Source organism: Cervus elaphus, chromosome 7 (assembly GCF_910594005.1).
Source record: "Cervus elaphus chromosome 7, mCerEla1.1, whole genome shotgun sequence".
Classification (NCBI taxonomy): domain Eukaryota; kingdom Metazoa; phylum Chordata; class Mammalia; order Artiodactyla; family Cervidae; genus Cervus; species Cervus elaphus.
The window spans coordinates 11,775,803-11,797,910 of record NC_057821.1 but is presented as its reverse complement, the minus strand read 5'-3'; the positions used below and the strand labels follow the sequence as shown (position 1 = coordinate 11,797,910).

The window sequence follows — 22,108 nt, the reverse complement described above, 5'->3', positions numbered from 1 at the left end:
ACTGTCAAAAGTATTCACGTTCATTATAAGGGCAGTGTAATATTGATGTACTGAATTACTTCCACGAATCAGTAGCTATCTTGCCCTGCTTGATCCCAACAGTTTTTAAGCTCATTATGAAAGGCCAGAAGGCCCAAAGCCTGAGCTCTCAGTAAGTAGGCAGTTTTATAAATGTCTTCTGCCAGCAAGGATCATACTGAACTCCACTGACACCAGTTCTCTGCTGTGATACCCAGGACTCTTCTCCCTTGACACTTTCGTGAAAGGTTAAGAAGGACCACTGGAAATAAACTTGTTTAGGATGAATTTCTTATAAAACATCCTTATAGATTAACACAATGACTTGTCTTTCATGTTAAAGAAAAGTCAGTATAGCACAATTCAAAACTATCTTTAAATAGCACATTTAAGGAAACTAAGCCACAAGACTGTTGCATTATGATTTAATCTAATTGCACAGAAGTTTGAAATTACAACTCCTCTAGATATTTAAGAGGAAGATTATGCATGCCTCCATATTTCAATTCTGCACTGTTACATTTGAACCATGTAGTGAATTTCACATAATGATGGATCAATTTAGAATTCCCATGCAACACCTCAAATTATATAAAATGGAAGCAATTTTTAAAGCTCTGTGGAACATTGTCATGCTAGTGATAAAAGCTTTTTACTGGCAACTTTGGATTATAATGTATCAGGTGGCTATACTTTAAAATGTTGGTCACTGAATAATCATGGACTTTAAACTGGCTTCTGCTCCTAAAAACATATCACTTAGGTGGACACCAGAAAGTCCCTTCACTTCAAAAGCCTCGAACGTTATTTCTTAAAAAATAAGATTTGTGTAACCAACTGCCTTCTGTGGGACAAGAACTATGGTAATAGTGGGTTCAACTATTACAATTATGCTTATATTTTATTTTCAAAAGCACTTTACAAGAAAATATAAGTATGGCTTCCAATAGGAATGTTATACCTGGACTTGGTACCAAGCTCAGATTTTAGTTTTGCAAGGAAAAACAGGCTTTCAGGTTAAACAACAATTTGTAACCAAAACTTTAATCCCAAGGATTCTCACAAAACATATTACAAATGACAGCATGAAAAAAGAATCTTGCACAGTAACTCAGTTCAGCTCTACAATGTACCCTTAAACTGGCAGGACATTTGTTATCTTGAGTATCTCAGATTTCCAAATAAAGAACGTTACAAAGAGCTATGTATTCATATACAGCAATCACAGAAGGAACTTACAACCTAAAGCAAAGGTAAACTAACTTCCTTGAAACTTCTTAGATTCTACACCAACTGGACAACCTTTTGTCCAGTGTGAAGACTAGTGGGATTTTTAAACCTCTAATCTAGTTTAAGGGTGAAGCTTTAATTTTTCCAGCTGGTTTTTGAGTTCACAGCAGTTTAAAAACTGCTTAACTACAGCTGCATACCATATCCCAGCTATGTTGAAAAAAAATCTTCCAATTTTTGCCAGTTTTTATTTCCATAATGTTAAACATTGACTTTAGCTGGGCAGGAGTTAAGAGGTTTATTATCAGCCTATGCAAGACTAAAATTCAAAGCAAATTAAATTTTGCTTAAGGGAACATTGTAAAGTAACAATTCTTGATATTACATGCCCCATATGATCCATTTCAAACCATAGAGAATTACACCTTTGTGTCACTGTTCCAACAGACAAACAAATGTGAACAGCTAAAACATTTTAAAAATGCACCAAGCTTATGAAGTCTCAAACAAAACTTGAATTTTCTGTACATACTCCTGTCAAATGAAGTTATTTCCTGTACACCACTCCTCTTGCAAACTTGTCTTCTATTTCCTTTCATTTGACCTAGATCGGCTGAAAAGTAAAAGTTACATCTGTTAACTCAGTTACAGGCAAAACTTAAAAGATTTTCACAATAAAGTTATAAACATTTTGTCCTAGTAGCTTAAAAGACTTATTTCTGTTTTTAGTATATTATGTATGCAAGCTCTTAAATGGCTCAGGTCATTAAAGATCTTACCTACGAGACCTAGAGAAAGATCGGGACGGCTTGTGATTTCTCTCCCGGGACAGTGATCTCTCTCTTCTCCTATCTCTAGAAAGGGACCTAAAGTAAGGAGAGAAAGAAAAATAGAGCCATTCAGGATTATACAAACAATGTCTCAGTAGTTCTTGAAAGCTAAAAGTTCTGTATGTTACTTGATTCATCACTAAAGTCAGAGTCTATTGCCATTAACTGAGTCATCTGGAAAACAGCTTACAAATTGCACAAACACTCCCACTTCTGAGAATGTGGCCCCCAAAAGATACTTTACCTGCTCCGGCTGCGGGAGAAGCTTCTCCGTCTTGGAGATCTAAAAGCGGAAAACAGGAAAATTAGGCTAACTGTCAATTAGCATTTATGGCGTGAGGCATTTCCCAACTTTTCAATCTCACTGTTGGGCCCAGTGAATGTGCCGAAGAACTGGCACCCATCGTCCAAAAAATAAAACTTTTTAAAGGAAAACAAAACAAAAAAAGGGCACAGAAGGATTAAGGAACCAAAAGCTCAAGTGAAAAGCAGGTATTCCAATCATGGATTCACTTTAACAAAGAATGCTTCACAGCAGATCTGTCCAATGCAAAACTTCATGTCAAACTAACTTCACTACCCAAACACCACACCAAAATGTAGTCCCACAAGTAGTTCCAAAAACAGTACCATAAACCAGTATTTGGAACCCATGCAAACCTGTAAGTCCATGACAAGACTTAGGTACCAGGTGGATAGTGTAATTTTGTGAAAACGCGCTAGGTGTAAATATTGATGCCATTAAGTGCTACATTAGAACTGCATTTGTGATCGTCACATTTAAGAGTGTGTTTAGACTTATCAAAATTACCTTAGCTTGGCCCACTTCACCCCCAAAATTTAAAAATTTTGAAAACTGTTAGTAAAACCATTTAAAGGTGATAGGATTCAACAAATTTTTGCTAGAAAGGAAAGCTAAATCTGTTAGAGTTATTAAAATTTTTAGTTTGGCATCTCACACATGCAAATAAGTTTCACTTGAAGGTCTAGTTACATTATGAGTTCCCTATCACCCTTAAAAGTTTTATTCAAGCAATATATATGTACGTTACCATTCAATTATGCACAGCCAGCCTTTGATCCAGAAAAAAGAATTACTTTAAGCCGCTTACTCCTTATTTTAACCAGCAGTAAACTGTATAAGCAGGAAAAACTTACTAGTTTTTGGGTTTCAACAAGCTAGAAATGGTGAGGTGAGGCTGCCGGACTGACGGCCAGGAAGAATTTGCTGAAAAGGTTTTGCCAGATGTTGCGTTGGATTTAGTTGGTTGGCGAAGGGGGTGTTGTGGATTTTTCCTGCTTTTTTGTTAGCCGAAGGCTGCTGCTGTAGTTGTTGTGAAGACATTTGGTAAATAAACAGCTGAGCTGATTGGCCAGGAATGTGTGGGCGGTCGAGGTGGCTGCTGCCGATTTGGTTAAGGTTGGAGAGAAGGCTGAGAGAAAACAGCATGCTCGGGAACCAAAGGGCGGTGCAACCTGACGACTGGCCATGCCTGGGTCATGTGAAACGACACCAGCCAAGCTGAATGGGGCGCGCTGGTCACATGACGCTGAAAGGGCTAGTTGACTGGCTAATGCAGACTCAGAGGGTGGTGAGAAGAGACATGATGGTGACTCTGTAACGGGGTTCATTTTTATTAATAGATGGACCAAAAAGCACAAAAAAAAAATGAAAAACAAGCCATCAGTACAACCATCTATTAGCTAACAAATACTCTTTATTATGATGGGCAACAGTGTGTTGTTTTGTTTTTCAAAATAGCAAAAGGGGCAAGATTTTGAACTCCTATCTCCTAGGACTTCACTCACCTGTAAGAGGTAAATTCAGTCCTATAGAAACTATTTTGGAGGTTTGAGGAGATGTGGAGTTAGCATCCAGACAGTACTGCCTGGTCCAAGAATGATGCCATTTTCAATTATAAAAAAAACCTGCATCCTCTCCTATTTGGGTTTGAAGAACAGATGACTGGGATTACTTTAGCCCCCTTTATTGGTCAGTGACTTTAGTTTCAGAATGATTTCTACTTTACCAGTTGTAACAATAAAACAGCTGCCTGTTTGATAAATATTACAATCGTGCTAACAGTAGAAAACACATTTTTGTGAAGAGCTAGAGTTGAATGTAATGTTTGTCATTATGGAGTCAAGAAATGGAAAAAGGCCTAAACTGAAGTATAAGGGAAGACTTGGAAAGATGCAACTAGAAGATGAACTAGAAGACAGATCCAAGATAGAAGTTACTGACTACCAACATGAACAGTGACCTAAAGACAAAAGCCAACACTCAGCACAACTCACATATCCCAAACTACACCCAGCAAACGCTTCATAAAAACCTGATTCTTCAAAGTTAAAACCCACCAACAAACTTTAAGAGAGATACCTGTTCCTATTAGCTACTCCATTACACCAACACCTCTAAACACGCTCTCTCTAAGTACCTGCGTCGAGGTGGAGGACTCCTCCTCCGATAATCATCTCGAGGGCGACGACCCCAAGAAGGAGGTGGGCCACGATTACGACTTCTCTTTTCACCATTCGATAGTTCCACTCTTACTCGGCAGCCACACAGTGTTCTAGGAGGAAAAGAAACAGTAAATTCAAAACAGCCAAACTAATTTTGAGAGACGTGTATTAAAGGAAAGAAAAAACAAAAAGCCCCCTCTTATAGCTAGCTAGCTTCTTTGCAAAGAATCCAACTGAATGTCTGCAGAATCCTTAATACCAAAGCAAGTTTTAGTTCCTTATCTTTTTCTAGTAAAGAAAACCAACTTCCTTATGTTTTATTGCTGTTAGTCTGATCACTGGGCTCAATGTTAAGTTACAATTTAAGTATGAAAACCTATGGATTCATCCTCCAAGCTAGTTCATCTGAACATCCTGTTTTGACTTCTTCCTTGGCAAGTTGCAGCAACTGTTTACCAACCATAAATACTCTTATTTGTTGGTCTCTCTCCTCCCTATCCCCTCTAAGCAAACAACAGTAAACCGGACAGAAGCATCCTGGACATTTTACATTTTCCTTTCCCTTCAATCATCACACAACAGTTTAAACACAAGAAACTGTAGCTGAGAACAATTAAAAAAGAAAAAAAAAAAAAAGACCTTTATATTCCACCTACTCATTGGTCCACAACCACTAAGTTTAGATATGTGGACAGTGATTGGGAAGAGGTGGGGTCCTGGAAAAATGTTTCTGTAATCTGCTCAGATAAATGACCTTTTACATATCAACTCACAGACCCTTTAATTTTTGGATCTTAATTCTTTTCCTTGGTTTCATGAAACCCAATAGTTTTCAAATGCCAGGAAGAAGAGCAACACACTTGTTCACTGTTAAGACTCAGGTGTTAACTTACCAGCCAGCTAACAGAATATTGTAATGCAAAGGGAAATATTGTTATATGATGCACTTCTTAAACAAATATTTCCAACATGTATCAAAAAGATAATAGTACAATAAACCCATATAACCATCATCCACTTACAATCTGTGGTCATTAAGAGGGATGATTGATCCACAATTATTTAGACACAATTCAAAGGTGACATGATTGATGCTTTGTGGTGAATTTAGATTAAAATGTTTCAACCACATGAAGTCACACACCCAAGAACTGACCATTAAAATTATTTTCTCCAATGGCCAACTGAATAAAAAAACTTCCTAGATATCTTCACAAATTGTTCACTTTTTTGATTGCCAAAAAAAGGTTTTATGTAAATTTCCAATAACATCAAAGAAGAAACCTAAAAGCCATACATTCTAGAGATTTTAAACATTAAAACACAATAAACTATCATTAATTAAATTAATCGACAAATTACCTCCCATCTAGCTCTCGAACAGCATCAGCTGCATCTCGGGGATCTTCAAATTCAACAAAAGCAAAGCCGGGAGGGTTTCTAGCAACCCACACACTTCGGAGTGGTCCATAATAGCCAAAAGCTCGTTCCAATTCAGTCTTGTTACCATTGTTTCCAAGATTACCTACATAAACTTTACAGTCCAATGGACAGGAATCACGATGCATTTCTGAAATAATAATAATAAAAAATATTATAATCCACTGTGAAAAATAGATTTATTAAAGAGCTCAATACTAAATAAAACCCAAAAAGCTAGGTCTATCCCAAGTTACCAATAACTGCATAGAAGCCAGAACAAATTGTGGGGGGGGAGAGGCTGCGGCAGGGAAGAAAACACACCAGACGAGCGTTTACCAAAGTATAAACTAAGAATTTTATCTATTTCAATTAATTTCACCTACAAGAGGAGAATCACCTACTCAGAAGCAAATTAAAAAACAAAATGAAACAACTCACTGAAGACAAATCACAAAGAAAAGTGATACTAATGTGCCTTCACAGGTCAAGTTAACCAGCACTCTTCACAATGCAAGATAAATCTGTTTTTTAAAAATGTACCAAAAAAATAAATAAATAAAAAATGTACCTTACTCTATTCTCAACAGCCAAAAAGTGTCAAGCCAAATATCCAGCAACAGGTAGATAAGCAAAAGGTACTATCCAAATTATTCCGGAATCAAATACCCATAAATGCTACAAATGTGAAATGACCTATCAGAGCATGCTGTTCTAGGTAACAGACACAAAATAGTGCACATATTACGATTCCAAGGATGTGAATTATCCAAAACGGGCAAATTCAGAAAAATTTTAGTAGGTACCAAGGGCTTGGGAAGAGAGGACAGGGCAAAAGGTGAATGGATGCTTCGGTATACAGGTCACTTCATTGGGTATAAAAGACGTTCAAACTAGTCAGGTGATAGTACAACAATGTGAACATACTAAATACCTCTGAATTGTGCACTTTAAAATGAAGTTTATGTTAATTCCACCTCAGAGAAAAAAACATTTGCTGCGTAAAATTTAAGCCACCCAAGGGGGCTTACGTTTTTACAAACTTCAAATACACAGTCACTTAAGCAATATCTAATCAACTTATAGGCCAGTTATCAATTGCATAAAAGAGCAGTCTGCCCATGAACTCAGCTCAAGGGCTTGACAATTTTCTTCTCACTCTGGGTTTATCCATTTTAAAAAAACCAGTCCAGACACATCCTATTTGCGTGACCCCACCCTGCGCCCAGGAGTTCTGAGGCCAAACCACTGCTGGGGAATGGGTTTTTTTTCCCCTTTTCCAGAAACTTTACGGTGACCAGTTTCAGGCCCACGCATTAACAGGAAAAGTCACAGAACAATTCAGCTCAAGGAAAGTCGGTTTAAAAAAAAAAAAAAAGTCATTGGGTACCGATTGTAAAAAGTGAACTCAAGTTAAAAAATAAAAATAAAAGTGAAAGTGAGTATAGAAATCAATTAATATGGTTCGAAAGGCTCAGTTTTGATTAGTGACCTGAAGGGAAAAAACGATGAGAAGCTACCTAAGGAAACGTGCTGCCAAGAAAAAAAAAAAGGCGCCATAAATTGAAAAGCCGCGGCCTGGAGTACAACCGACTACCGAATCCCCCTTCTCCTCGACTCGGATAATCGCCCTTCCCGGCTCACTGCCTCTCCGTTACCAATACAGGATTAAAAACACCCCCACTTTGAGGCCTGGGTATACCTCCGAGGGGCCGAGAGCCCCCGCCACAGCCCCGAGCTGAACGTCACAAAATGGCGGCAGCGTCTCTTTGTCTCAGCCTACCGCCGCCATTGGGCCTATCCCCACTTCGGCCCCTTTAAGGCCCATTTCCCACCTCATTCCTTTGGTAGTCGTTCGCTTACCGAGATCTTGGGTTAGAAATGCGGAGGTCCAAATCCACAGAACCTAGGCTAGGTCTTCTCAGTCCCCTCCCGCCCAGCGTTCCCGGATGCTCTCGCACACCCGGCGTCCACGAAATGGCGGACCACCGCCTTCTCCTCGCCCTTATTTATACGACACACCAGAGTCACATGATTGGATGGGCTCGCCCAATGAGAGGCGGAGAACGCCGTGACGTACTGGCTACAAACGCTGCGAGAATCGCGGTTGCTGGGAGCGCGCTCAGGTCTTGCCGCCTTGCCTGTAGAGGCGGCACTGGGGTGTTCATCTCTGGTCGTTTCAGGCCCGGAGTTCCCTCAGGTGTAATTCCCCAGTTGCTGACTTCCAAGTTATCCTCAGTCCCGTCTCCCTCACCTCCAAGTAGGCGGGGGTTTAAGAACACCTCCGCTGTCACTCTCACTGATAAAACGTTTTGCTCCTAATAAGATTAAAGTATTAAATAATTATTAAAGTATTCACTAATTACTTCATCCTCGTAAGCGGTTAGCCTGGAACTAAGACCATCAGGTTTAAAAAAGTACTTCGGAATTGCTCCCAAGGTCAATGAACATTTGTGATGTCCCACACTTAGGGAAAAGCCCAAGCCTACCTAGAAAGTCTGTGGAATTCTGGCTGGTATCTCATGTCTCACCCAAACTGCAGGATTTGACCGAGACGATGGCGCATTATACTGGACTCCTGAGAAGTTTAATAGCAACGCAAACGCAAATGAGACTGGTCAGGCCATCTGAAAACTACCACATTTAGCAAATAAAAATGGAAGTTCCAGAAGAAGATTGAATTTAAATTCAGGGCTCCCGAACGAGCGCTAGCCTTTCTCCTAGCAAAGGTTGCTGTATTGGCCTGGGGGCAAGGGTGGGGTCCGTGGGTCACTCATACCTCCCTCTGTTTTCTACTTACCCTTAAAAAAAAAAAAAAAGAGAGAGCCACAAGATTAACTATTGGGAGAGAAATATAGCGACTGTGGCTTCCCAGGTGGCGCTAGTGGTAAAGAACCCGCCTGCTAATGAGATAAAAGAGAGGTGGGTTCGATCCCTGGAGGGGGAAGATGCCCTAGAGGAGGACATGACAACCCACCCACTCCAGTGTTCTTGCCTGGGAAATCCCATGGACAGAGGAGCCCTGCGGGCTACAGCCCAGAGTGGAACTGTAGCGACTTAGCACACGTGTCAGAAAAATCACCAAGAGCCCATTCCTCAGAACAGTGACTTCAGTTAGGAAGTTTGCCTGGTGTTCCCTATCCGCTTTCACTGGAGTCTGTGTTAGTTGTTCAGTCGTGTCCGACTCTTTCGCTACCCCATGGACTCATGGAGCTCACCAGGATTTTCCAGGCAAGAATACTGGAGTGGGTTGCCATTTCCTCCTCGAAGGAATTTTCCCGACCCAGGGATCCACCCGGGTGTCCCGCTTTGCAAGCAGATTCAGTGGAGTCTGACTTAATGCTAAATCTGCTCACAAGAGAAACTGTAACAACTTGTATTTTTCCACCGTTACCTGAAAGATATACCAATTATTGTTTTGTTTCTCTCAGGTGTTCTCTTACTGTGGCTCTAAAAGGTTTATCCGTAGTAGGGGGGAAATACAAAGATTTAAGATCACCTGACCTGCCTCTTGAGAAACCTATATGCAGGTCAGGAAGCAACAGTTAGAACTGGACATGGAACAACAGACTGGTTTCAAATAAGAAAAGGAGTACATCAAGGCTGTATATTGTCACCCTGCTTATTTAACTTATATGCAGAGTAAATACATCATGAGAAACGCTGGGCTGGAAGAAGCACAAGCTGGAATCAAGATTGCAGGGAGAAATATCAATAACCTGAGATATGCAGATGACACCACCCTTACGGCAGAAAGTGAAGAGGAACTAAAAAGCCTCTTGATGAAAGAGAAAGAGGAGAGTGAAAAAGTTGGCTTAAAGCTCAACATTCAGAAAACTAAGATCATGGCATCTGGTCTCATCACTTCATGGCAAATAGATGGGGAAACAGTGGAAACAGTGGCTGACTTTATTTTTCTGGGCTCCAAAATCACTGCAGATGGTGATTTCAGCCATGAAATTAAAGACACTTACTCCTTGGAAGGAAAGTTATGACCAACCTAGATAGCATATTAAAAAGCAGAGACATTACTTTGCCAACAAAGGTCCGTCTAGTCAAGGCTATGGTTTTTCCGGTGGTCAGGTATGGATGTGAGAGTTGGACTGTGAAGAAAGCTGAGCGCCAAAGAATTGATGCTTTTGAACTGTGGTGTTGGAGAAGACTCTTGAGAGTCCCTTGGACTGCAAGGTGATCTAGCCAGTCCATCCTAAAGGAGATCAGTCCTGGGTGTTCATTGGAAGGACTGATGCTGAAGCTGAAACTCCAGTACTTTGGCCACCTCATGCAAAGAGTTGACTCATTGGAAAAGACCCTGATGCTGGGAGGGATTGGGGGCAGGAGAAGGGGATGACAGAGGATGAGATGGCTGGATGGCATCACCGACTCGATGGACATGAGTTTGAGTAAACTCCGGGAGTTGGTGATGGACAGGGTGGCCTGGCGTGCTGAGATTCATGGGGTTGCAGAGTTGGACATGACTGAGTGACTGAGCTGAACTGAATAGCCCTGAGCCTTAGTTTTTATATCTGTAAAATGGGGCTTCCGTACCAGCAAGGGAAGAGTAGGGAAGGAGAAATGCAGTAGTTGAGGCAGACCCTGAGCTGGCCTTACCTTGGGTGTTTACCAGGTGAGGGATTCTAGCAGAACCTTTCCATTTCTTACTTTTCTTTCCTTCTCTAATTGCTTTTCTTTTCTGGCTCACATAAATTTGCTTTGATTTGCTCCCCTCCTCCAAGGTAAATTGTTCTCCTCTTTTATTTCCTTCTATCAAACCAAAGCTTTTTTTTTTTTTTTTTTTTTTTGGCTGCACCCAGCAGCATGTGGGACCTTGGTTCCGGGCCAGGAATTAAAACTGGGCCCCCTGCAGTGGAATCATAGAGGCTTAACCACTGGGCTGCCAGGGAAGTCCCAAAGCAAAGCCTTTTTTAAGTCAGACTATCCTGGATTTCGACCATAGTACTCCTGCTACTTACTGTTAAAAGTGTCTGCAGAAGAGTCCCTTACTGTCACTCAAGATCACTTTCCTCTCTATAAAATGGAGTAATTATAGCAATGCAGGGTTGTTGTGTACTGTCTCCCCTCACAAGAACTTCAGCTTTGGTCTCCTGTGGTCACTCCTGCATCCCCAGGGCCAGGAAGCAAGCCTGATACACAGCAGGTGATCAAACATATTTGGTTAATTAAGTAATTAAATGATGTATGTCAATCAGCTGGCTCAATCTTTGTTCAAAAAAAATATTGCTCTTTTCACATCTCATATCCCATTCTTTCCCACCATTTCCCCTATTTTTGTTGTTATTATGTGTGTGTGTAATGCTAGCCTGCTGCTGCTGCTGCTGCTAAGTCACTTCAGTCGTGTCTGACTCTATGCGACCCCATAGACGGCAGCCCACCAGGCTCCCCCGTCCCTGGGATTCTCCAGGCAAGAACACTGGAGTGGGTTGCCATTTCCTTCTCCAATGCATGAAAGTGAAAAGTGAAAGGGAAGTCGCTCAGTCGTGTCCGACTCTTAGCGACCCGATGGACTGCAACCCACCAGGCTCCTCCATCCATGGGATTTTCCAGGCAAGAGTACTGGAGTGGGGTGCCGTTGCCTTCTCCGAATGCTAGTCTAGTGTGCATTTTTCAGTGGAGCACTCTTAATCCCTCCTGCTGTATTTTCAAATACGTTCTGAACCTCTTCTTGTGGTCATCCACACCACAGCCCAGTGAATTATCCATTTAAATTATAGACTATTTTAATGTTCCTTTAAATTTATTCAACCACCAACCACTCTTGTCTAGACCCTAGAATCATAGGAAGCTTCAAGTGAACATATCAGAAATTCTTGGATGGGCATCATACGTTGTAGTAAACAAGTATCTTTTGACTTTCTCTGAGGAACGATTCTCACAGTAAACCGTGTTATTGACTTAAGTGTGGTTGGATCCTATACCCTACTTTTTTAGGGGTAGAGGCATGAGCACCCCTAGTTAATTAAATCATCCCCATTCTTAGTAGCCTCCCTGCCTTACCCCCATTAGTTCAGGAATGGATGAGTAATCCAACCAGACCTGTCAGCTAATGGGACTTGTAATTTGCAAAATTACAGTTATTTTAAAACTTTTAATAGCCATAATCTAAATGTAGAATATAAGATTTTAGCAATTTTCATCTTCCGTATTTTTTACAAGTCATAAAACTGTGCTTGGGCTCTTGGTTAAGGTGATTGCAAATTTGAACTCTAAAGATAACTTCCTGGGGTTATCTTTATATCATCAGGTTCTGTATTAACTGCATTCTAGCCATAATCTATTATCCTTTATACAGAAACCCTTCCAGTTTAAGACTCTGTGAGTTGTATACTACCAAAAATGCCCACATAAATTTATAAGAGCAGTGTAATTATTGATGTACAGTATTGCTTCCATGAACTAGCTATCTTGTCAGCAGAGAGGTATGTTCCTTTTCTCTGACTAGCAGGGTCTTGAACCTGGCAGCCATCCTCTTTCTAGAAGGGAGGAAGCAGCCTGCAATAAGACCCCCAACCAAAAGAGAGGGAGAGCTGAGAGATGGGGACCAGACTCTTGGTGAAGAAACACTGAACCCAGTTCCATTTTTGAGATTTCCAGTTGTGTGAACATACATGTTCCCTACCTCTGCCTCTGATTCTAAGTCACTTTCAGTTTTTTTTTATCTGTTACTTGCAAACAGGAGGATTCCAAATACAGAAATTAATTACTCTGACACAGACTTCTCATTACCTCGTCTAGAACCATGACTCTAAGCTATGTTACAATTCTAAAATTTGCCTGCTACCAATTTGCTAAGTGCTTAGAAAAAAAATTTTTTTTAATTGAAGTACACTTCGTTTACAGTGTCGTGTTAGTTTCAGGTGTATAGCAGAGTGATTAATATATATATATATATCTCATATATATATTCTTTTCCAGATTCTTTTATTCTTTTATTACAAAATATTGAGTAGAGGGAATTCCCTGACAGTCCAGCAGTTAGGACTCAGTACTTTCACTTCTGTGGCCTGGATTCAATTCCTAATGGGGATCTCCCGCAAGTCCCTGGTAAAGCCAAAAAATAAAATTAAAAAACAATCTTTTTTAAGTATTGAGTATAGTTCTCTATGGTATACAGTAGGTTAAGTACTTTTTTTTTTTATTAAAAAAATTATTGGGCTTCCCTGATGGTCCAGTGGTTAAAGAATTCACCGTGCAATGCAAGGGATACTGATTCCATTCCTGGTCTAGGAAGATCCCACATGCCTGGAGGCAACGAAGCCTGAGGAACACCACTACTGAAACCACTGCAACCTAGAGCCTGTGCTCCACAATAAGAGAACCCACCTCAATGAGAAGCTCAACTAGAGAATAGCCCCCACTAAACACAACTAGAGAAAGCCTGCATGCAGACCCAGGGCAGCCAAAAATAAGAATTTTTTTAAAAAGAAAAAAAAAAAACTATTGATGGTCAGGCATTATTAGCATTATGTATAACAAATAGAACTTTTCAATATTGTGATTGATCTCAAGTATCCACGAACAAAAATCTGTTGAGAGTGTAGACCATAATAACAATAGTTTATTAACTGCTTGATATAATCAGTGTCCTCACAGGATGCAGATGGCATACCAAACAAAGGGTTAACTGAAGAGGTAATTATTTACAGAGGTTCGGGTTAAAAAAATCCACAGGGCAGTGGGGAACTCCCAGAGGCACCTCTTCTAGGCCCAATGGGGCAAGGAAGGGAGCAGGGTTACCAGAACCAGACCAACGCTATAGCTATGAAGAGAGGCCCTTAGGTGGAGGAAATGTGGCAGCCCAGTTCAGGCAGGGGTGGGGGTGGCCAGAAATGAAATAACTGGAATTCTTCCTCTTTCTATACTCCCATCTTTTAATAGTGCCTTCTATTGCCCAAGGCTATCTGGAAATCTGAGGACAAGAGAGCTGAGTGATGCAAGCCCAGGTCAGCCGCCCAGGGCACAGAGGAGGACAGAGAAGACTGGAAATTGGTCTAGGGTTATAGTGTCCACCACTAGGCTCACGGGGTTATTTCAGTCCAAATTGACATGTACTATAAATGTAAAAATTCTTCCTGGATTTCAAAACCTTGGTATTCAAAAATAATGTAAAGATCTTACTTGTTTTTTATACTGATTACATGTTGAAATGATGATGTTTTTATGCATTGGGTTAAATCAACTATATTATTACAATTAAATTCATCTGTTTCTTTATACATTTTGACTGTGGCTACCAGAACACTTAAAATTAAGTGTGTGGCTCACATTGTATCTGTTGGATGGTGTTGCTCGACATGGACGAGTGGAAAATAACCACACAATGACAACAAATGATCATTTAAAAACTCATTTTAATTCTATGTCCTGGACAACTATATGAAAATAGTGCTTCTGCAAATCACATAGTTTAAAGTTTTTTAAACCTAATTGCCTTGATCCTTTGACATATGGCCCTTCTATGTATTTTTATATTATTCCCTGAACTAGTTTTTTTTTTTTTTTTTTTTTTTTTAGGTTACATCACACAGCATGTGGGATCTTAGTTGCTTGACTAGGGATTGAACCTGCACCCCCTCTATCTGAAGTGCAGATTCTTAACCACTGGACCACCAGGGAAGTCCCTGAAACAGTTCTTTGGATCATACTGCGTATTTAACAATCACTCATTCAGTTCCCATCATGGGGCTAAGGTCCAAGATATAGGGGAACTAGAAAAAGAATCACATAACTGGTTGTGAAATTACTTATGTAGAAAATGGTCTGAAGAGGGAAATGGTGTCTTAAGACCATATCATAAGAAAGATTGGCCTGATTAGGTAAACCAAAGGAGGCTTCCTGGAGGAAGTGATGATTTAGCAGAAGCAGGAGATGTCTGGCAAAGTTTGTGAGAAGGAAAGTTCCTGGAAGAGGGTACTGAATACATGAAGTTATTGTAGCAAGTTAGAGGAATTAAAGAAAAATAGGGCAGTGTGGTTGAAGCACAAAGTGAGGAATAGATGTGAAATTTTATGAATATGTAAAATGTTCATGTTATACTTGTATTTATTTGTATGTCAAGTATTTACCAAGCTACTAAGTGCTTTCAGAGAAGCAAATCTGAATCCATCACTTTCAGTCAATAAACATTAATTGTTTTCTCTCTGGAAGGCTCAGAGAGCTGCTACAGTGGTCTGTTAGTAGCATGGAAAGCTCACCCAGGAGATTTTCCGCCCTCCACCATGTGGAAGATTCCAGGTGACAGTTGGACTATTTATTTATTTGGCTGCAGGATCTTACTTCCCCAACCTGTGATCAAACAAACCCCTTGCCCCCTGCAGTAGAAGTATGGCGTCCTAAACACTGGACTGCCAGGAAATTCCCTGGACATTTTATCTTCTGAGGAGGGTTCTAGTGCCTGGAAAAGCATAGTGATTGATTCTGGAGTTCTGATTAATGTTAAATTTGTCAAAGTTTCCAATTCTTTTTATTTATTTATTTTATTTGGCTACACCATGTCGTAGTTTGGGCATGTGGGATCTTTTTTTTTTTTTTTTTTTAATTTTTTTATTAGTTGGAGTATTTATTTATTTTATTTGGCTACACCATGTCGTAGTTTGGGCATGTGGGATCTTTAGTTGCAGCATGAGAACTCTTAGTTGCGGCATGTGTGATCTAGTTCCCTGAGCAGAGAATGAACCCTAGACGGCTGCATTGGGAGCTCAAAGTCTTGGCCACTGGACCACCAGGGAAGTCCCCAAAGTTTCAAGTTCTTAAATCCGTTTCTTTCCGTATAGTTAAGCTAAACTTCCAATCATTGTTATTTTATTTTCTAAGAAACTAATTTTTAAAATAAGATCAATAATTCCCACCATCCTTAGATAAGTCTTTAATAGAATCAAGGGACTTCCCTGTGGTCCATTGGTTAGGACACCACACTTCCAATGCAGGGGGGCAATGGTCTGATTCCTGGTTGGGTAACTAACATCCTACAGGCTGCATGGAGGGGCCAAAAAAAAAAAAAAAAAATCAGAAGTTAAGCAGAATTTTCCTAAACAGTTAACATTATTTACACACTTGACTGATTTAATTCCTTTAAATGTATCAAGCAACACTTGTATATTTAGTACATTTAATCCTCTGAACTATTTCAAAGGTCTATCATAGCAGACTTAAAATTCTAACAAGCAAAATATCCCCTATTCATGGATTAAATGACTTAATAGTGTTAAAATGGCAATAGTACCCAAAGCAAGCTACAGATTCGGTGCAATCCCTACCAAAATTCCTGAAGTGGAGGGTGGTCTTGTGAGACTGAACTTTGTATCTGTGAAATCTCATTCTGTCTCCCGATAGACAGTTGATGTGGGATCTGAACACCGACTAAATGTTGGATGACATTAAGGAATGATGATTAATTGAAATGATTTTTTTAGGTCCTTACCTTTTTAGAGATACATGCTGAGAGACTCACATATGAAATAATATATTCTGGGTTTTCTTCAAAATAATATGGGGGGGACTTCCCTGGTGGTCCAGTGGCTAAGACTCTGCACTCCCAAGGCAGGGGGCCCAGGTTCAATCCTTGGTGGGGAAACTGGACTCCAGAGTTTGCAGACCTCAACTGAAAGATACCCACATGTCACAGCTAAAGATTCCATATGCCACAACCAAGACCCAGCACAACCAAATAAATAAATGAAAATAAATGTTAAAAAAAAACAAAACACATGGGTTCCTCTGCAGTTCACTTCAGCTCCCTGCCACCCTCGCGTCTTCAACATGCCAGGCCCGACCCCCAGCGGCACTAATGTGGGCTCCTCGGGGCAGTCTCTCAGCAAAGCAAAGCACAGTCTGGCAGAGGGAGAATGCCACCTGTGGAACAAGGAGAGCAAACTGTACGACCTCAGCTGGCACTGCGGGGATGTGGCGATTCTACACAGAGGATTCGCCAGGGCTCAAAGGGGGCCCTGTTCCAGTATCGGTTATGAGTCTTCTGTTCATCGCTTCTATATTTATGTTGCATATTTGGGGCAAGTACACTTGTTCATAGATTTGGCTACATCCATCTGTCTGTCATCTGAAGAAGAAAGGAACAAAATCCCAATATATCTTGGATCAAAAACATAGTGATTTTCTGTTCATGAGGAAGAAACTTTCTGTAAGCTTACTGTTTTACAGGGAACTTAATGAAAATTAAAGAATCAATTTTTTTCTATGGCTAATAAACTTTTTAATTAATTAAAAACAAAAAACCCACACATGGGGATGGGGGAAGTCAATTGAGTCTCCAGTCCTCGGCTGATAAAACAAGATTGAGCTCAGAGTTGTTGAAGCTGGGTAATGAGTACATGGGGTTTGTTATGCTCTATTTACTTTTGTTATGTGTTTGATATTTTCCCGTAATTAAGAAGTCAGAAAGAAAAAAAAAGGAAAAGAAAAGGAGAGAGGCCACAAGAGGAGATCAAGAAAGAGAAAAAGACTAAGTATGCTGCTGATGATATCATAATAGTGTAGCATTTTACAGAACATTTATGGAACATTTACATTCAGTACCCCAGAAAAGACCAGATAGATCCTCAATTCTTCCTAAACCTCTTCCCAGCCACAAGATCCCTTCCTGTCGTGAGACTAAACCCAGCCTGACACATGGAAGGTGATAAATGTTCATCAAGCATGAGTATGAAGGGATTTTCAAGTGGTTAAGTTGGTTAAGAGTCCACCTTCCAATGTGGGGGACGTGAGTTTGATCCCTGGTTGGGAAACTAACATCCCACACACCCTGGAGCAACTAAGCCTGAGTGCTGCATCTAGAGAAGCCCACAAGACCCAGCACAGCCATAAAGAGGGACAAAAAAAAATGAGTGTGAAGCTCTCGTTGCCAGCCCTCCCCACACTTCCCAGAGACTCTGTTGCCATCTTTCCAGCCTTGATCTTAGAACAAAGAGCAGTTGTGGTCCTGGTGTCTTTTCATCCTTCTCTTCTAACATATCTTTTATTTTAATTATTTTTATTTTTGTTGAAGTATAGTTGATGTACATTCCCTAGTATGTCTTGATTGCTTGCTACATATTTCAGAATTTAAATTACACCCAGATAAAGCTTTACTCTACAGGCAAAATTCTGTAGCTTGCTTCATGAGCTTTCATTGTTTGTTTTTATTTTCAAGTTTAAGGGTCAGGGCCAGCAAATCAGGTTATAACCTGTTCTTTTATAAACTATTAATATAACCTGTTCATTTCAGTTTATAAGTTATAACTATTCAGGTTATACTTCCTCCCATTCACTATGTTGTATCCTCCTTATGTTTAGGCCTCTTAAAGTGTGTTACAGAATCAAAAAGACTGGGAAACATTGAATCAATAAACAGAAATTTTGTGTGTAAGGAAACTGAGAAGGCTGATGGCCACTTAGTGGATTTTAAGAGGATTCACAGCTATTCTTAACACCGCCGCCCCAAAATGACCCCCACATAAACCCACACAGGTTATAGAACAATGCAGAGATGATTTATTTTTCAAATATATAAGCATTATATATATATATATATGTATGTGTATGTCCATACACACACACACACACACATATAGAGACACAGAGAAAAAAGTAGAAAAGTTTACATACACAATAATAGCATTTAACCTATCATATAGCATAGGAAACTCTGCTCAGTGGTATGTGGCAACCTGGATGGGAGAGGAGTTTGGGGGGAAATGTATACATGTATATGTATGACTGAGTCCCTTTGCTGTCTTCCTGAAACTATCACAACATCGTTAATAAGCTATACTCCAATATAAAACAAAAAGCTAAAAAAAAAGAGAGAAAAAAAGAATAATTAGCATTTACTTCTAGGTAAGATGAAGATTTCTCTTTTTTTGGCCATTTCTCTACTTGGTCCAATTTTTTATAATTACATCTAATGAAAATTCTTTCTACTGAAATAAAGAGCTGAAATAACGTGGGCATAAAACTTTCATTTTAAATTGACCCATAATTATTTTCCTTTCCACACTGTCCGCGGGGTTCTCGAGGCAAGGATACTAGAGTGGTTTGCCATTCCCTTCTCCAGTGCGCTACGTGTTGTCAGAATTCTTCACTATGACCTGTCCATCTTGGGTGGCCCTGCATGGCATGGTTTATAGCTTCATTGAGTTACTCAAGCCCCTTTGCTATGACAAGGCTGTGATCTATGCGTTGGGGAACTCTCGAGAGTCCCTTGGACTGCAAGGAGATGAAACCAGTCCATCCTAAAGGAAATCAACCCTGAACTTTCATTGGAAGGACTGATGCTAAAGCTGGAGCTCCAGTACTTTGGTCATCTAGTGCGAAGATTCAACTCACTGGAAAAGATACCCTGGTGCTGGGAAAGATGAAGGCAAAAGGAGAAGTGGGCAGCAGAGGATGAGATGATTAGATAGCATCATCAACTCAATGGACATGAATTTGAGCAAATGCTGAGAAAAGGACAGGGGAGCCTGGCATGCTGCAGTCCATGGGGTCGCAAAGGGTCAGACATGATGTAGTGATCAACAACAGCAAATTATTTTCTGATCACCATCAGTTGATTATCTGAATTCCCCTAGTCCGGGGATATGTCACGTGACAACTGAAGTTAGCTGAGAGCATTTGAGTAATTCTGTTTCCCCGACATCGCACCCACCTGCAATACCTTTCTCCATCTGCAGTAACTGCTCCCAAAGCACACACAAGAATTATCACCCTGTGGTTTTCTCTGCATATTACTTGATTTACAAAATGTAACTGTAGCACTTAAAACAAGTGGAAACTGGGATGCAGAGAGGTTAAGTAAGTTGCCCAAGGTCACACAGTTTGTAAAGAACAGGGGTGGGCTTCAAACCCCAAATCTGACTCTGAAGCCTAGTGATACCTTGAGGAGTGGAAAGCAGCCAAGCTCATGAATTGTGACCATTTGGAAAAACTGCCTCGATGTCTCTGGGTGTGTGTGTTTGTTTTTTCAGTTCCCCATGTTCCTCCGGGAACCCCAGGGAACAACAGGTTACATGAACAGTGATCCTTCCTCACTGGGCCCAGGCCCCAGAGTCAGCTCTGTTCCTGAAATCCGGTTCTGATTTCAGCTCCACCCTCTTCCCCTCTCGTGGTGCCTCAGTGTATTACCTTATTTGGCTCTCAGGCCCACAGAGAAGTCTGGAAAAGGATCCAGGCCAGAGTAGGATTGCTTCTACAGTGAGGGGGTAAGAAATCTTTATTTTAGTGACCTTGGCTCGCGCTCTGAAAGTCACAAATACAGGGAAGTAAGTTTAGTCTCAAAAATAGCTACAAGAAGCAACTGAAGAGGGCAGAGCGGAGGTGCCAATGTCACAATTTTTTACGTGTGCATAACTCTGTCTTTAGAAAGAGATTTTTCTTTATTGTGCTCTTTTATGGCTGTCTTTCTTTCTTTCCTCTTTCCTGAATTTCCAGAGTTTGTACCCCAATGCAAGGAAACTCAAGCCCAGAAAGTATAAAAAGTTTTAGGTAGCTGGTGCCATAGATATCATAGTTTAGCATATGCTTATATGGCTTATGAACAATGTTTTAAACACAGTTCAGAGAGTCTCTCTCGTCTAATTCTTGAAACTCTCTCAGGTAGATATTCTTATTATCTCCATTTTATGCTTTTTAAAAAATATTTTTATTTATTTATTTGGCTGTGCTGGAGCTTAGGATCTCTAGTTGGAGCATGCAAACTTTTAGTCTGGTCTAGTTCCCTGACCAGGGATTGAACCCAGGCCCCCTGCATTGGGAGCGTGGAGTCTTAGCCACTGGACCAGCAGGGAAGTCCCTCCCTGGGACTTTTAATGTTTCATTGTTGTTGTTTGGTTGGTTTTGGTGTTTTTGTTTGTTTTTGGCCGTGGTGCTCCGCTTGTGGGATCTTAGTTCCCTGACCAGGGATTGAACTCAGGCCATGGCAATGAAAGCTTAGAGTCCTAACCACTGGATTCCCAGGGACTTCCCATTATTATCTCTATTTTATTGATGAGAAAACTGAGACACAAGAGTTTAAGTCACTTGTCCAAGGTTCCAGAATTCAGAATGACCAAAGCCAGGCTTGCACCTACAGTCAGGATAGTAACTGTAGGCCCATGCTACTACTGAGACATCCCAGGTTTCTGGGGGCCTTTGCCTTACTTGACCTGTTATTACATTTCAGCCTGTTAAACCCTTACCCCTCCCTTTCTGTCTTCTCCCTTCCAGATTTGCAAGTTCCCCACTTCCTGGCTCAGTGTCCATCAGAGTGCTTCTTCCTCCACTGCCCGCTAATCCAAGGAGCCCTTAGGATTCCCTCCTGGTCTCTTCCTGACTCACTCTATGTCTCTGTCCATGAGGAACCTTCCTGACTTTCAGGAATTAGGTTCATTGCTTTATCTTTGGTGGAGTGATTATTCTTCTATTCCCTGAACCATGCATCTAATACACATGCTTCTTTCTCAAGTCTCCCATGTACTTCAGCCCTCCGGTTCACTATCCCACATCCTGTACCCCACATCTGATTCTCACTGCTTCCCAGACACCGTTCACTGACCATGAGTCTCACAGCTTTCATATTGGCCCTGCCTACCTCCTAGTCATCTTGTCTTTCCTTTCCAGAAACAAGCTGTGTACCTCTGCATTCAGCCTCCTTTGTCTGGCATGCCCTAGCTTAGGTTTTTCAAACTTTTGATCCCAAGCCTAAGAAATACATGTGACATCATAACCCAGTATCCACGCGTGCATGACCCCAAGGGTAGGCAGCATCTAGGCTGTCTCAAAAGTAGCTGACAACACCACATTCATGTTCAAATTAGAATACAAGTGCCAGGTCACACCAATGAGAACTCCAATCCAGTTTGTGTCCACACCCAGGCGGGTTGTTAAAAATATTTAACCATAGTTCAAAAAAAAAAAAAAAAAAATATTTAACCATAGTTCAGCCTGAACCCTAGATGATGAAGACAATGGTGGGAGGGTGACAAGAGGAGACTGGGTGCTGTGATGTGAAGAAGACAGGGGTGTGGTGGGAGCATCTCAGAGTAGCAGTTATTTATCAAAGAACACTGATGGTTTTGAATATTTTAGCAACTGCTACCTCTGTTTCAGAGTCTTCCAGCTGAACATCACTCCATCCACTGCTTAGCTTCAGTGTCCCT

General features: G+C 40.7%; 1 protein-coding gene and 1 pseudogene across 1 annotated transcript; one reads left to right on the top strand and one right to left on the bottom strand.

Moving 5' to 3' along the window:
* Positions 1 to 427: 427 nt before the first annotated feature.
* On the bottom strand, positions 428 to 7,959 carry SRSF3 (serine and arginine rich splicing factor 3). Its single transcript, XM_043907309.1, has 6 exons — positions 7,827 to 7,959; positions 5,907 to 6,114; positions 4,520 to 4,654; positions 2,323 to 2,361; positions 2,028 to 2,114; positions 428 to 1,861 (listed from the first exon to the last, which is right to left on the bottom strand). Exons 2-6 carry the CDS (start codon positions 6,110 to 6,112, stop codon positions 1,834 to 1,836), a joined length of 495 nt encoding a protein of 164 aa, XP_043763244.1. The 5' UTR covers positions 6,113 to 6,114; positions 7,827 to 7,959; the 3' UTR covers positions 428 to 1,833.
* An 8,780-nt stretch (positions 7,960 to 16,739) lies between these two features.
* LOC122697730 lies at positions 16,740 to 17,037 on the top strand (annotated as a pseudogene).
* The last annotated feature ends 5,071 nt before the right edge of the window (positions 17,038 to 22,108 follow it).